At 47.8% G+C, this 12,963-nt stretch overlaps 1 protein-coding gene across 2 annotated transcripts in view; it reads right to left on the reverse strand.

Annotated features, from left to right (window-relative positions):
• Positions 1-12,963, reverse strand: part of PARG (poly(ADP-ribose) glycohydrolase) — a 379,986-nt gene that overhangs the window by 62,349 nt on the left and 304,674 nt on the right. For both annotated transcript variants that reach the window (XM_082268024.1, XM_082268025.1), the window contains one exon: positions 8,865-8,970. In XM_082268024.1, the coding sequence (XP_082124150.1) occupies positions 8,865-8,970 (106 nt within the window). The remainder of the gene's footprint in view (positions 1-8,864; positions 8,971-12,963) is intronic.

Genomic DNA, 12,963 nt, shown 5'->3' on the forward strand with positions numbered 1-12,963 from the left:
GGAAGGCTCTGTAGAAGCGAGCGAACTCCGTCCTCCACTTTCCCCGGCCTCCAGGTGATCCCTTTGCCGGCTGCGTACGGACATCCGGCCGACAGCGGTGACGTCATCAGCGTGCGACCTCCCGATGCTCACAGCGGGCACTGGGGAAGCACAGCGTGGGCTCCGGTCCAGGAAGCGGCCGCACACCGGCGGACCGTGTGAGCCCCCATCCCCGCTTGGACCCGCTCCTCTTTTCTATCCATCTACGCTGCTTTTCTTCTCCAGCTGCCAGCCTCCTCCCTCCCTCGGGACTGACATCAGGGATTTCTGCTGCAGGCAGCGGTGACACACAGAGGCTTCATGGATTGGTAGGAGGACTTATTTTAATATATATATTGCTTCATCATTGTGGATCTATACAATAAACTTTTATTGGACTGTCTTTCTATGTCTCTTAGGGCTGCAACTAACGATTAATTTGTCTGTCGACTAATCTATCGATTATTTTTACGATTAGTCGACTAATCTAACGATTATTTTTATTTTATTTTTTTTGCTTAATTTAGTGTTTTTTTGATTAGCTAATTAATCCTGTAATTAATACAGACCCCTCAGTAAGCCCCCCTCCCACTACAGACCCCTCAGTAAGCCCCCCTCCCAGTACAGACCCCCACAGTAAGCCCTCCCACCTAGTACAGACCACTTAGTAAGCCCCCCTCCCAGTGCAGACCCCTCAGTAAGCCCTTCCACCTAGTACAGACCACTTAGTAAGCCCCCCTCCCAGTACAGACCCCTCAGTAAGCCCTCCCATCTAGTACAGACCACTTACTAAGCCCCCCCCCCAGTACAGACCCCTCAGTAAGCCCTCCCACCTAGTACAGACCACTTACTAAACCCCCCTCCCAGTACAGGCCCCTCAGTAAGCCCTCCCACCCAGTACAGACCACTTAGTAAGCCCCCCTCCCAGTGCAGACCCCTCAGTAAGCCCTCCCACCTAGTACAGTATGTACTAGGTGGGAGGGCTTACTGAGGGGTCTGCACTGGGAGGGGGGGTTTACTAAGGGGTCTTTACTAGGTGGGAGGGCTTACTGAGGGGTCTGTACTGGAAGGGGGTCTTACTAAGTGGTCTGTACTGTACAGACCACTTAGTAAGCCCCCCTCCCAGTACACTAGTACAGACCCCTCAGTAAGCCCTCCAACCTAGTACAGACCCCTTAGTAAGCCCCCCCTCCCAGTGCAGACCCCTCAGTAAGCCCTCCCACCTAGTACAGGGCTTACTGAGGGGTCTGCACTGGGAGGGGGGGCTTACTAAGGGGTCTGTACTGGGTGGGAGGGCTTACTGAGGGGTCTGTACTGGAAGGGGGGCTTACTAAGTGGTCTGTACTGTACAGACCACTTAGTAAGCCCCCCTCCCAGTACAGACCCCTCAGTAAGCCCTCCAACCTAGTACAGACCCCTTAGTAAGCCCCCTCCCAGTGCAGACCCCTCAGTAAGCCCTCCCACCTAGTACAGACTGTACTAGGTGGGAGGGCTTACTGAGGGATCTGCACTGGGAGAGGGGCTTACTAAGGGGTCTGTACTGGGTGGGAGGGCTTACTGGGGGGTCTGTACTGGGAGGGGGGCTTACTAAGTGGTCTGTACTGTACAGACCACTTAGTAAGTCCCCCCTCCCAGTACAGACCCCCCAGTAAGCCCTCCCACCTAGTACAGGCCATTACAAGCCGGTGTAGCGCCGCAAATGTGACATGTCTAAGTAGCTGGGTGATCGGGGAGGATGGCGAATGTGTGTTGCGGCAGAAGCTGTGGCAGTACAGGGAGTACAGGGGTGCTGGAGACGGTCAGCGCTCACCTCTCGTCTCCGACGGAGCCCGGCGGGGGAATTTCACCCGGCCGGCAATGCTTCAAGCGGCGCGGCGGCCGGCCGGGGGCGTGTGACGTCACGCGTTGACGCGTTGAAGCTTTTCACGCACGTCGACGATTGTTTGTAGTCGACGTAGTCGACGCGTCGTGGCAGCCCTAATGTCTCTTTTGGGGTTAATTGTCAGTAATATATACACTTGAGCGCCATCCTTCAATTTTTTCTTCATTTCATTTACAAGCTATCCAACGTATAGGAGTAGCGCCAGAACTCTTTTTTTGAGCTACTCGCAGCAGAAGCAGCCAACCCTTTTTGAGGCCTTCCGTACGGAGTATTACATAAAAAATACTCCGTAGCTGCCAGGTACACCCCGATTACCCGAACCACATCCAGGGAATGCAAGGCAATTTCCTTAGGATGTTTCCGCCTGGGACAAAGGGAAGGCAACACAATATCTTCATTCAAATGGAAATCAAAGACAACCTTCGGAAGGAACGACAGACAGGGACAAAGAAAAACCTTATCTCTGTGAACCACCAGGTAAGACTAAGGACAAGGCAACGCTGCCAGCTCCAACACTCTGCGCGCAGAAGTAATTGCCACCAAAAAGGCCACCTTCTGGGACAACGAAAGCAAGGGAACTTCCAAAAGAGCCAAGTGTCGAATTCCCTGGATAAAAGGTACGCAGCAAGGAATGTGTGGGCAATAGTCGTTGAAAGAAAACTGCCAAGGCTGAAAACCTGGCACTTGATACTCAAGGCCAGGTGCTGCACAACCCCCCCATTGGAGGAAAGCCAATATCTGAGGCACCTGAAAAGGAGCGAGGGTGAACCCCAAGAGATTCACACCACGCATTGTATGTCTTCTGAGTACTATGGTAGATCTTCCTAGAAGTAGATTTTCTAGCTTTTAACAGTGTAGGAATCACCAATTCTGACAAACCTCTATCCTTTAGACCTGACTTTCAACAGCCAAGCCGTTAAAGCCAGCGACTGTGAAGCAAGATGGAAGATTTGCCCTTGGGCCAGCAGGTCTTCCCTGAGAGGAAGTCTCCACAGAACGTTGGCGACCAGTCATACCAGATCTGCATACCAAGACCAGCGAGGCCAGTCTGGGGCCACTAGAATGACCGGAATCCCTTCTGCCTCGATCCTGCGCAGGAGTTGTGGCAGAAGTTTAAGAGGGGGAAAGGCGTAAATCAGAAGATAATGACTCCAAGGAGTCACTAGGGCATCCGTGGCGTCGGCTAGAGGATGCCGAGACCGTGCACCTTCCTGCTAAGACAAGAGGCCAACAGGTCTACCTCTGGAGTAACCCACGAAGACACAACTGATGAAACGCCTCCGGATGAAGTGACCATTCCCCTTGGTCCAACACCCATCAACTGAGGTAATCCACTTGACAATTTTCCAACCCTGGAATGTGTACAGCAGAAAGAGCTGGAACAAATCATTTTGCCCACCTTAGAATTCCGGCTACTTCCCAAGCCACCAGGGCACTTCTTGTGCCGCCCTGATGATTGACATAGGCCATGGCCGTGGCATTGTACGTACCGGACACCCCTGAAGATGAACTGTCCAATGAGCCAAAGTTTGATCACTCTGAGTTCCATTGATTACATTGATCAACAGTCTGTACTCTGGCAGAGTCCAGACCCCCTAAACACTATCTGTGCAAAGAATACCTCCCCACCCAGAACAGCTGGCATCCGTGGTGACAACTGTCCAGTACAGGGGAAGAAAGGATTTTCCCTGGTGAAGTGCCGGTGAATGAAGCCACCAGATCAGGGACCCTCTCGTACCCTAGCTCAACAGGATCAGATTGTCTAGAGACTGAGGATTCTTGTCCCATATCACCAGGATCTCTTTTTGCAAAGATCCTGTGTGGAACTGTGTGAACAGAACCGCCTCGAAGGTAGACATGATTAGGCCCAGCGCCCAAGTGCAAGCTTGAAGGAATGACCGTCTGCTGGTCAACAGAAGCTGAATTGCCCCCTGCAATTTCTGGAGTTTTTTTCCAGAGGAAGAAACACTTTGGCTGAGGCTGAGTCCCGGGTCAAACCCAGATAGTCCAGACGGGTGGACAGAAGCAGAGCAGACTTCTGAAGGTGCAGAGTCCAAACGAACTCCCTCAGAGTTTGCAGAGTAATCTCCAAGTTGTCCATCAGAGCAGTTAGAGACTCCGCTCGCAGAAGATGATCGTCCAGATACTCCAGTATCGCGATCCCCCACTGACGCAAGAATGCCAGCACTGGGGTCAACACTTTCGTGAAGACCCAAGGAGCGGAGGTGAGATAAAAGGTTTAGAGAGAACCCCAAAAAAGCTCACCACCACCAATCAGGCACTCACAGCACCAAACCAACTGCACACTATGCGACGACCAGGAAGCGAAAGATCCAGGAGTCAGCACTAGGGTATGAGGAGGGGCTCCCACTGCTGAATCTCTGCTCATATAGCTCCAAAAACATGGCCAACGCTATTCCCAATGAGGAAACCACAAGAAATAGGCTGCCGAGGCTACACAAACATGGCCCCTGAGCCATAGCACAAAAAAGGTACAAGAAAATGGCAGCCCCAAGGGGACCCCCAGGAGCACCGAACACGACCCCCAACAGGAAGGGGGGCCCAGGCAGTAGCCCCCACTATCCACAGCCCCCTCCCAAAAAATCGATCTCCCCCCCCCCATCGCCATCTCGACACCTCAGACCGACCTAAAAAAGTATGGCCCACCCCTTAGGAGGGCAGGGGTGGGCAGATGGGGGGTAACAAGTCCGCAGAGGACCACTGATAAAATCGGGGGGGGGGGGGGTGTGGATGGGAAGGAGGAGAGCCTAGGGGATCGACCATAACAGGAAGGGTCCCACGTCCACCACAAAACCCTCCAGGGGTAGAGGGGGGACAGCTACTTACCATACCAGGAACAGGGGTGGGAACCACTCCTGACGGACCACCGCTCCATCAGAACGTGGGTGGCTGCCAGCCAGGAGGAACGCTGCGAGTCAGGCCGAGGCTAGGTCATATGCACCCTCGAGAGACGTTTAAATCGTAGGTCTGCATGCGCTCGCGGGACAGACTGGGGGGACCCTCGGGATCTAGATTATCCAGTCCGCTGCCAAGTCCAGCAGTTTATTGTAGTTTCTCACAGGAAATTAATAACAAAGATAGAAAAAATGTAAGTATGTAAAAGGAAAAAAAATTGCCAGGACCAGAGAGCCCAGCAAGGAACTAGGTCCTTACCCCTGACTATGCAGAAAAAAACTGAGTGGCTATAGCCGAGAGTGGGAGTGTACCCCCAGGGACTGCCCCCATAGGCATAGTCAAGTTTTTTTTCTGCCTAGTGTGCTACTCCTGTAGGGGGTAGCATAACCCAACAACGAAGAAGATGAATGAAAGGGAAACACCATTTCTTAGAGAGAACACATTTCAGATCTAACAATAATTATGAACTCAAATAAAAATATTTCAGTTTTTGGATTTGCCAAGATTACAGCAACGACAATAAAGTAAACCCACTGGCTCTTACTTTCAAGTACACTATAAAGAAATACACTTTAAAAAATAAATTAAAGTAACTCTTTGAAAACACATCAGATCTTCATGAGGAAATATATCATGCTGGATATCTATATAAATATAGATTGGGTGATGTGCTAGGAAAGAAAGGATGCCACATAGTTTGACGGAAATTAAAATGATCAACTTACAGAGGGCTGAATTCAAAGACACCCCAAAAATCTAAGTGAAAAAATTAAGTGGAATGCTAGTCTATTTTGCTGAAATTTCTTTGCAGCAACTCAAAATTGTACACAGTAGTTTGTATGGCCCCCACGTGCTTGTTTGCATGTCTGACAACGTCGGGGCATACTCCTAATGAGGCGACAGGTGGTGTCTTGTGGTATTTTCTCCCAGATCTGGAACAGGGCATCACTGAGCTCCTAAACAGACTGGGGAGAAACCTTGTGTCGTTGGATGGACCGAAACATAATGTCCCAGAGGTGTTCTATTGGATTTTGGTCAGGAGATCGTAGGGGCCATTCAATGGTATTAATTCCTTCATCCTCCTGGAATTGGCTGCATACACATGAGGATGGGCATTGTCGTGCACCAGGAGAAACCCAGGACCCACTGCAACAGAGCAGGGTCTAACAATGGGTCCAAGGATTTCATCACGATACCTAATGGCAGTCAGGGTACCATAGTCTAGCCTGCAGCGGTCTGTGCATCCCTTCATGGATATGCCCCCCCAGACCATCACTGACCCACCACCAAACCGGTTATGCTGAACAATGGTTCAGGCAGCATAACGTTCTCCACTGCTTCTCGAGACCCTTTCTTGTCTGTCACATGTGCTCAGGATGAACCTGCTCATCTGTGAAAAGCACAGGACATCTGCCAATTCTGGTGTTCAATTGCAAATGCCAATCAAGCTCCATGGTGCCGAGCAGTGAGCACAGAGCCCACTAGAGGATGTCGGGCTCTCAGGCCACCCTCATGAAGTCTGTTTCTGATTGTTCGGTCAGAGGCTTTCACACCAGTGGCCTGCTGGAAGTAATTTTGTAGGGCTCTGGCAGTGCTGTTTCTTCTTACACAAAGGAGCAGATACTGGTCCTGCTGAAGGGTTGAGGACCTTCTACGGCCCTGTCCAGCTCTCCTAGAGTAACTTCCTATTCCTGGAATCTCCTCCATGCTCTTGAGACTGTGCTAGGAGACACAGCAAACCTTCTGGCAATGGCACGTATTGATGTGCCATTCTGGAGGAGTTGGACTGCCTGTGCAACCGCCATAGGGTCCAGATATCGCCTCATGCTACTAGTAGTGACACTGACCCTAGGCAAATGCACAACTAGTGAAAAACAGTCAGAAAAGAGGAGTAAGGAAAAAAATGTCAGTGGCCTCCACCTGTAAAACCATTCCTGTTTAGGAGGTCGTCTCATCGCTGCCCATCTAGTACACCGGTTGTAAATTTCATTAACACCAAAGCAGCTGAAACTGAATCAACAACCCCCTCTGCTACAACGGATCAGATTAATATCCCAGGAGTTTAACTATTTCCCGACCGCCCGCTGCAGTTTTACTGCTGCAGGCACCCCCTCCTGCGCGAACCGACATAGACCTAATTCCGTTTCGCGCCTGCAGCTAGGGAGCTAGCGCACACTGCCAGCGGCGCGCTCCCGCCCCACTCGTCAGCGGGGACACCAATGCACGGGGCTGGCGGCTCCGACTGCCGCCGGCCACCTACGATCGCTCCCCGCTGAGAGAGAACGGTCAGCTGTTGTAAACACAGCTGACCGTTCTTCTCTCTGGAATGATCACAGAGCCTAGGCTTACATTTACCCCTTGATCACCCACTGTGCTAACCCCTTCCCTGCCAATGGCATTCTTACAGTAACAGTGCATATTTCTAGCACCGATTACTGTAGTAATGTCACTGGTCCCCCAAAAGTGTAAAAAAAATTGACAGAACTAGAAATCTGTATTCTACTAGGACTGTAAAGCACTGATCACATTAGTGTGATTTCTCCGGTCTACCTTCATGCTGCAATGCACAACAATGAAAATCACATTATTCTTTATGGCGTCCCTTCATGTCAATGCAACATGATGCAGTGCAATTTTTGAAAATGAGCATGTGCTTCTTCTGGTGTAACAGGTGCTATTTTGGCCCCCTAACCTTCAAAACCGCATGTTCATGCACTCCCATTGGTGCATTTTTGTTAGGGTTTTGTGTTCAACAACCAGCCTTCCCCACCCACAAAAAAGTATAAAGCATGAAAAAACATAAATGTGCAAAAACCAGCTACAAAAATGTACTGAAAAACACGACTATGCAGCAGCAGTCATGTGAACCTAGGCTAAGAGTAAGACAAGTGAAACCAGAAATACTGTTTAAACCAGCTTGGCTATGCAACAGAAAGAAAAAAAAGATTGTGGTGGAGTCCTCCACTTGTCATTTTTCAGCTCCATAACACTCACAAACTCACCTTGCATCTAAATAAGGCCAAGGCCTATACCTCGTGAGTAGTTATAAAATGCTGATATATGCTGTATTTCCTAGACAAGTTCAGTTTGAGTCAGGGCCCAGCTTGCAAATATAGTCAAAAAATGTAATGTCCTTTGCAGTACATCTAACGCTATCAAGGAGTCACATAGTTACATAGTTTGTGAGGTTGAAAAAAAGGCATCAGTCCATCCAGTTCAACCTATGATGTGTGTGTGTGTGTTTGCTGTTAACCGTACATTGTATACCCCTGTATGTTGTGGTCTCTAAGGTGCCCATCTAATAGTTTTTTGAAACTATCGATGCTCCCTTGTTTGCGAAAGAGAATTCCACATCCTTACTGCTCTGACAGTGAAGAACCCCTTACGCATTTTAAGGTTAAACCGCCTTTTCTCTAGTTTTAGTGAGTGGCCACGTGTCTTATTGTATTCCCTTTCTCTGAATAGTTTGTTCCTTATGCAAGGGTCACCAGTACAGTATTTGTACATTGATATCATATCCCCCCTCAATCGTCTCTTCTCCAGAGAGAATAAGTTCAGTGCTTGTAGTCTTTCCTCATAGCTGATGTCCTCCATTCCCCTAATTATTTTTGTTGCCCTTCTCTGGACTCTCTCCAGTTCCAGCACATCCTTCCTGAGGACCGGTGCCCAGAACTGGACAGCATACTCCAGATGTGGCCGGACCAGAGTCTTGTAGAGTGGGAGAATAATTTATTTTTTTCTTTTCTTTTATTTATTTCTGGAGTGAATCCCCTTTTTTATACATCCCAGTATTCTGTTGGCTTTGCTTGCAGCGGCTTGGCAAAGCATGCCACTGCCAAGCCTGTTGTCTACCAGTAACCCCAGGTCCTTTTCCGTCCTAGACTCACCCAGTGAGTCCGGAGCTGCATGGGGCCCAGTTTCTAAGTATACCCCCTCGTCCCCCCCTCCAATACACACCCAAAACATTTAATCAGAACAGAACCAATTCCATTCACAACTATTTTCTCAAATGTTAGAAGTTCATTTTATTTTTCCATTAACTAGTCACCTTTTAATCTCGGATCCCCACCGAAAGCTCCACATCCCCAGTTGCCAGTTGCCACTGCCGAAAGGTTTTTAGGTTCAATTCCTTCTCTGTAAAACCCGCAGTAAGCCTAATAAAGAAAAAATAAATCACTAGTTGTATTAAACAAATACGAATTTACACTACAAAAGCTTATACAATGTTGATTCTGGTGTATTCAATTATTAAAGGCTCTCCAATCCATGGAGTCATACTAGATGAATGTATACTGTATACAATAGACAAAAGTACATTCATGAAATGCAATAATTGAGATAGACATTATTTAAATCCAGTTTAGCCAAAGCAAGAAGGCGGTCATTGCTGACCTTTACCTCTGAAAATGCTAGTCGCTTGGCTGCTGTGCTTACCTTCTTGATTCAATACATTGACTCTAACGTAATGCAGGTATGCAGACTTATCTTTTTTATGATCTGTATATTTCTTCTGGGTCAGTGACCGTATTTAAGCCAGGAGGTGAGCATAAAAGTTGGGAACTAACATATTCTGAAGGGGGTCAGCAGTGATAGGTCCCTATGTTTGTCAGACAGCTATGTTTAAAGTTACTGGTAAATGATGTGGTAAGTTATTATATGTAATTCCTTTTCATAATAAATTCCTTTCGTTCCCTGACTGTTGGTATGTCAGCACTGGCTTCTGAATTGAGAAATGGGGCAGCAACAGGTGAATTGCACAAAACCATATGCTTTCCCACAGCTATATTATTTCATATTACCTGCACTGGCAGGTAATTAATATTGGTCAGATGAATAGGCATGTTTGAAATAACTATTTCAATTAAAGAATCTTATCTGAAAACGACCGATTGATTGTTAAAAAGACAGCATTTAGACAGGTGTCAATAGGGAGAGAGGAGCCTCACATTTTTGTAAATATTATAGCTTTTCACGTGAAAACACTGAAGAAATGACACTTGGCTACAATGTAAAGTAGTGAGTGTGCATTTTTTTTTTTTTTTTAACAGTGTCAATTTGCTGTCCCCTCAAAATAACTGAACACACAGCCATTAATGTCTAAACCTCTGGCAACAAAAGTGAATACACCCCTAAGTGAAAATGTCCAAATTGGGCCCAATTAGCCATTTTCCCTTCCCGTTGTCATGTAACTCGTTGGTGTTACAAAGACTCAGGTGTGAATGGGGAGCAGGTGTGTTAAATTTGGTGTTATCGCTCTCACTCTCTCATACTGGTCACTGCAAGTTCAACATGGCACCTCACGGCAAAGAACTCTGAGGATCTGAAAAAAAAATTGTTGCTCTACCGAAAGATGGCCTAGGCTATAAGAAGATTGCCAAGACCCTGAAACTGAGTTGCAGCACGGTGGCCAAGACCATACAGTGGTTTAACAGGACAGGTTCCACTCACAACAGGCCTCGTCATGGTCGACCAAAGAGTGCACGTGCTCAGCGTCTTATCCAGAGGTTGTCTTTGGGAAATAGACATATGAGTGCTGCCAGCATTGCTGCAGAGGTTGAAGGGATGGGGGGTCAGCCTGTCAGTGCTCAGACCATACGCCACACACTGCATCAAATTGGTCTGCATGGTTGTTGTACCAGAAGGAAACCTCTTCTAAAGATGATGTATAAGAAAGCCCAAGACAAGCAGACTAAGGACATGGATTACTGGAACCATGTCCTGTAGTCTGATGAGAGCAAGATAAACTTATTTGGCTCAGATGGTGTGTCTTGCCTACAGTCAAGGGTGGTGGTGGGAGTGTAATAGTCTGGGGCTGCATTAAGGCTGCCAGCACTGGAGAGCTACAGTTCATTGAGGAAACCATGAATGCCAACATGTACTGTGACATACCAAAGCAAAGCATGAACCGCTCCCTTCAGAGACTGGGCCGCAGGGCAGTATTCCAACATGATAATGACCCCAAAACATACCTCCAAGACGACCACTGCCTTGCTAAAGAAGCAGAAAGGTAAAGGTAATGGACTGGCCAAGCATGTCTCCAGACCTAAACACTATTGAGCATCTGTGGGGCATCCTCAAATGGAAGGTGGAGGAGCGCAAGGTCTCCAACATGCATCAGCTCCGTGGGGTCATCATGGAGGAGTGGAAGAGGACTCCAGGGCCACCTGTGAAGCTCTGGTGAACTCCATGCCCAAGAGGGTTAAGGCAGTGCTGGAAAATAATGGTGGCCACACAAAAGATTGAAACTTTGGGCCCAATTTAGACATTTCAACTTAGGGGTGTACTCACTTTTGTTGCCAGCAGTTTAGACATTAATGGCTGTGTGTTGAGTTATTTTGAAGGGACAGCAAAATTACACTGTTATACAAGCTGTACACTCACTACTTTACATTGTAGCAAAGTGTAATTTCTTCAGTGTTGGAACAAGAAAAGAAATAATACAACATTTACAAAAATGTGAGGGGTGTACTCACTTTTGAGAGATACTGTAACTACAAGCTCAGATAACAAAATACTTTGAAGGGTACAGTAGTCGGAATGCAGAAAGCGCACTAAGGACTTGCTGCACAGAAAAGGTAAATGTGTCCCAGTCAGTCAATGGCTATTATTATTGCTTCAAAAATGGGATTTTGACTTACCGTAAAATCCATTTCTCTGTTGTTCATTGACGGACACAGCTCCTAATCTTCTTAAGCATTGGGTTATATTGCCCCCTACAGGAGTAGCACACTTGACAAAAAAAAGCTTGACTATGGGGCAGTCCCAGGGGGGGATACTCTCACTCTCAGCTATAGGCACTCAGTTTCGGTACAAGCAGTGTCAGAAGAAAGCTAACTCCACAGAGGGGTGGGTGCTGTGTCAGTCAGTCAATGAAGATCAGAAAAATGGATTTTACATAAAGTCAAAAATACGATTTTCTCTTTCATCCATTGACAGACACAGCTCCTTAGCTTTACCATTAGGACATCCCAAAGCAGTGTCAAACATGAGGGGTGGGGACAGCAAGAAAAAATTCCCAAGGCTTAACTGTAGCCAACCAGGTAACGTGGAGCTCAACCATAAACTGGAGCTCACCTGAAAAAAACAATACACCCTCAAAGAGGACAAGGTCCTCTAAACAGCAGCCTGCAAAACCTTGCGGCCAAAAGAAGCATTCGCCAACACATCCACTTTATGAAAAAACTAAAACTTTATGAAAGTGTGCACAGACGACCAGGTGGCCGCCTTGCAGACCTGCATCACTGATGCCTGATGACAGAAGGCCCAGGAGGCACCAAGCGCCCAAGTAGAGTGCACGTTAGCAGGGAAAGAAGGAACCTGACCCCTAACTGAATAAGCCTGAATCACTGTCTGTCTGAGCCATCTGGAAATGGCTGCAGCAGAAGCGGCCAACACTTTCCGAGGTCCATCCGTGAGGACAAATAGTGAGTTTGACTTCCTAAAAGACTCCGTAGCTGCCAGATACACCCGGATTGCCCGAACCATATCCATGGAATGCAAGGCAATTTCCTTAGGATGTTTAGGCCAGGGACATAGGCGACACAATGTCGTCATTCAAATGAAAATCAGAGACAACCTCTGGAAGGAACGACAGACAGGGACGAAGAATCACCTTCTCTCTGTGAACTACCAGGTAAGGTGAACAACACCACAACGCCGCCAGCTCCGACACTCTGTGCGCAGAAGTAATAGCCATCAAAAAGGCCACCTTCTGGGACAACGTAAGAAGGGGAACCTTTCGAATATTTTCAAAGTGAGGTCCCCCGGCGGCAATGGAGACCGCACCAGAGGAGCCAAGTGTCGAACTCCTTGGATGAAGGTACGAACCAAGGAATGTATGACCAATGGACGTTGAAAAACAACCGCCACGGCCCAAACCTGGCCCTTGGTGGTATGAAACAGAGCGAGGGAGAAGCCCAAGAGACTCACCCCATGCAATGTACATTTTCCAAGTACAATGGTAGACCTTCCTAGAGGTAGATTTTCTAGCCTTTCACAGCATTGGAATCATCAATTAAGACAAACCTCTATCCTACAGCCAAAACTTTAAAGCCAGCGACTGTAAAGCAAAATGGAAGACTGGCCCTTGGGACAGATCTTCCCTGAGAGGAAGTCTCCAAGGAGCATCGGCGACCAGCCGTACCAAG

This window comes from Pelophylax lessonae (assembly GCF_965119305.1).
Source record: "Pelophylax lessonae genome assembly, chromosome: 9".
Lineage (NCBI taxonomy): Eukaryota > Metazoa > Chordata > Amphibia > Anura > Ranidae > Pelophylax > Pelophylax lessonae.